Genomic DNA, 3,419 nt, shown 5'->3' on the forward strand with positions numbered 1-3,419 from the left:
TTTATTGCAGGGAGAATTAAGGGAATGAAAGGTTTGTCTTAGTCGGTCAGCATGTTTGAGTTTCGTTTTTTTATGGTGTGTATCTTAGGCAGAGCTGTGGCACAGTGACCAGCGCACCTTCTCATAAAACCTGTAGAGCGTTCATGCTCATGTGACGCAGGGTCGAATCCATTCTGTGTCAATTACAGATACCATTCCTCCTCCACTTTCCCATCTTTTTAGTTTCTTATACAAGAAGGCAAATGTGACAAGATAAACTGATGCTTCAATTTACAACACTCGGATTAGAAACCAAGATTTGTGATTATAAAATAAAACTCATGTATTTTCATTGTTTTTAAGTTTAAGTGTTTTTTTTGAGTTACGTTTAGTACGCTGACCAGTGTTGTATTTATTAAAATATATAAAAAATGTTTTTCCATGGAAGCCCATTTCTCGGATTGAATAAAAAATAAAACTAGGTTATTCTGACACTTTTCTCATAGTTGGTAGTTTGTTTTTTTTAAGGAGGTCTCTTGTCAGATAAGTCTGACTTTGTTTCTCAGAATCGCAAGGGTTTTTTTTCTTCACAATTGACCCTTTGAGGAGAGTTTGATTGACAGGTGATCTGACCAATCATAATGCAGAATCTGCCATTTTTGTCGGATAAACATACTAGATGGGAGAGTTAATTAACGACAGAACTTGACAAAAAGTGTGTACTGGTGTCTTTCTGGGGTTGAAACAGGATATCTTCAGATGCTCATTCATGTTTATTTTGTGCTGTAATTAGTAAAGAGGAAGAGATAAACGGCTGACATGCATCTTGAAATCGTTGAAAACGTTAGCCACTGTATGTATGTGTAACTGTAGTTATTGTATGCATTTCTGATAAAAATGACAGCCGAGTCTTTATTTCATATGAAACATAAGCTGGTCTGTCTTGTTCTGTCTATCTTGTTTGAACACGGAAAGATGTCGGTACATACCAAGTTCAAGTCCAACAACTATCTGCTCAAATTACTAATATCAAATAGAATTTAGCATGGATAGTTTGTATATTGGGATGCAGGCCTTCTCTCCTGTCCGGTTTGTTTGTCAAACAAAACTGTTCTATATAAAAAAATTCTATATAACGACTGGTCATATCACCCCTAATTCAGCCTCCCTGTGAAAAGTCAATTCTGATTTCTTTTCTGTTAATAAGTATAAGTAATAATGTCAAAAACAGTCTAACAGCTTTCGGGTTTTAAACTCACATTTTCTTTATTACATAAAATAATTTTAATTTTCTGTATTAGATAAGTAATTTTCTGAATGACATAAAAAGTCACAATTATTATTACTAATGTTTTTTAATTTAGTGATGGAAACGGCTTCTATGGTTTTCTAATTTTAATAATATTTAAAATACAAATGTATTTTTGTGACGCAGCCATTACTCCAGCCTTTTATTTTCATAACGATGTGTCTTTACTGTAGCTTTTCATCAATTTAATTTTTCTATGATTTTTCACTTTTGAATGGCGTTTTAAATTTATTGTAAAACATTCAGACATATACATATTTGTTGAAAGGATAGGAGGGCCTAGAGTATGGAGTGTCCCCATTTCTCGTGTTAGGTTTCTCTGAAATAAAGAAAAGAATATTGATTGCAGCTCTACGCGTCAAGTGTCAAAAAATAACAAGCGCTTTTCAAAGCAGATTTTTGTCTTTTATTATAAAAAGAAAAGAAAGGCTCATTCATTAAAGCATAATATATTACTCCTACATGTATTACACTACTACGTGCAATGCAAATAATCCTCATACTTCATATACATATATATATATATATCCAATCTCTGAATGCATTCATGTGTACAGTGAGCCGAACTGGCCCTGACAGAGTCGATATTCACAGAATACATTCCATGGGAAGGGGCTAGCGGAGGGGGTTCAGGGGGGCGGGGTTTGTCGTGCAGCGGGAGACCAAAGTCTGAAAGTCCATTTCTATGGAATGGATGCGTATCTTCCCATAGAGATTGCAGGGAAGAGATTGCTAGATCCCTTCTGTAAAATAAAACAAATACTGTCAGTAAGTGAACACTCTAGCCTCCGCTCTCAGCTCTATTAAAGGCTTGCTCCACCCCAAAATGTACAATTTTTTTTTGTTATGAATCAATTACCCCCATGTCGTTCCAAACCCGTAAAAGCTTAGATCGTCTTGGAAACGCAATTTAAGATATTTTTGATGAGACCGTCCCATTGACCGTCGAACAATTACGGCTGTCAAGGTGCAGAAAAGTATGAAAGACGTAATTTGAATTCTCTGTCGTCAGTAAAACAGTAATATTATGAAGTTACAAGGATATTGGATTAATGACAAAACTGTCCTTTTGGGGTGGAACGACCCTTTAAAGAGCTGGACAGCGTGGCATTAGCGTTCTGATCGGTTGATCTTGTGATTATTGAAGAAAAAAAAACATCCTCCTACTTCGTTTTGCTTATTCTCTTTTGTGTTTCTAAAATACAAGTACAATCAAACTGGCACATACATAGGCTGCCACAGGGAGGATCGGTGTCGATCGCTGGCTGTTCATTCACAGGTCAAAGGTCATGCCATANGGGTGGAACGACCCTTTAAAGAGCTGGACAGCGTGGCATTAGCGTTCTGATCGGTTGATCTTGCGATTATTGAAGAAAAAAAAACATCCTCCTACTTCGTTTTGCTTATTCTCTAAAATTGTGTTTCTAAAATACAAGTACAATCAAACTGGCACATACATAGGCTGCCACAGGGAGGATCGGTGTCGATCGCTGGCTGTTCATTCACAGGTCAAAGGTCATGCCATGGGGATTGATACGGCTCCGTTGGCTCTACTCCGGCTGCGCGTGTGGACGCTGGACTCCGTGAGCTCCTCGCCGTGCTCCTCCGTCTTCTTGTCGGCGAGGGTGGTGAGGAAGCGCAGGGTGACCGTATCCCACTCCTCAGGGAGCAGCAGCAGCAGGAAGCCCAGGCAGATGATGCAGGTGGCAGCCAGACGCACCACGCTGAAGATGACCTCATGCTTCAGCACGTCGATAGCTGGAGAGAGAAACACACGTGCAGAGTTCTTAAACGTACCTCTTAAATGCATTCATGCCAGTTTCATATGGTTTGGAACAACTTTAATATCATTTCAGAAATTTCAAGTACATTTATTTATTTTAAATGTATTAATCAATACATATGTTTTTTGGACATTATGACAAACTATCAAGGAGTATTGTAGTTAACTGAAACCATAAACATTTTTTTTGCTTGAAATAAAATTTATGCAAACTAAACGATACACTATTTTATAAACTAAGCATTTTATATACATAAATATGAAATGATGGAATCTAATTATGCAATCCAGATTACACTTAATCCGTTACAACCTAGCTCTCTCTGTATGTATACATGTGTGTTTATA

The 3,419-nt window shown here is 37.3% G+C and overlaps 1 protein-coding gene across 1 annotated transcript in view; it reads right to left on the reverse strand.

The window, feature by feature from the left end:
- Positions 1–2,804: 2,804 nt before the first annotated feature.
- The window catches only part of LOC122356193 (putative thiamine transporter SLC35F3), an 11,014-nt gene continuing 10,399 nt past the window's right edge, over positions 2,805–3,419 (reverse strand). The window contains exon 8 of the mRNA XM_043254697.1: positions 2,805–3,046. Within this exon, the coding sequence (XP_043110632.1) occupies positions 2,805–3,046 (242 nt within the window). The remainder of the gene's footprint in view (positions 3,047–3,419) is intronic.

Source organism: Puntigrus tetrazona, chromosome 13 (genome assembly GCF_018831695.1).
Source record: "Puntigrus tetrazona isolate hp1 chromosome 13, ASM1883169v1, whole genome shotgun sequence".
NCBI lineage: Eukaryota > Metazoa > Chordata > Actinopteri > Cypriniformes > Cyprinidae > Puntigrus > Puntigrus tetrazona.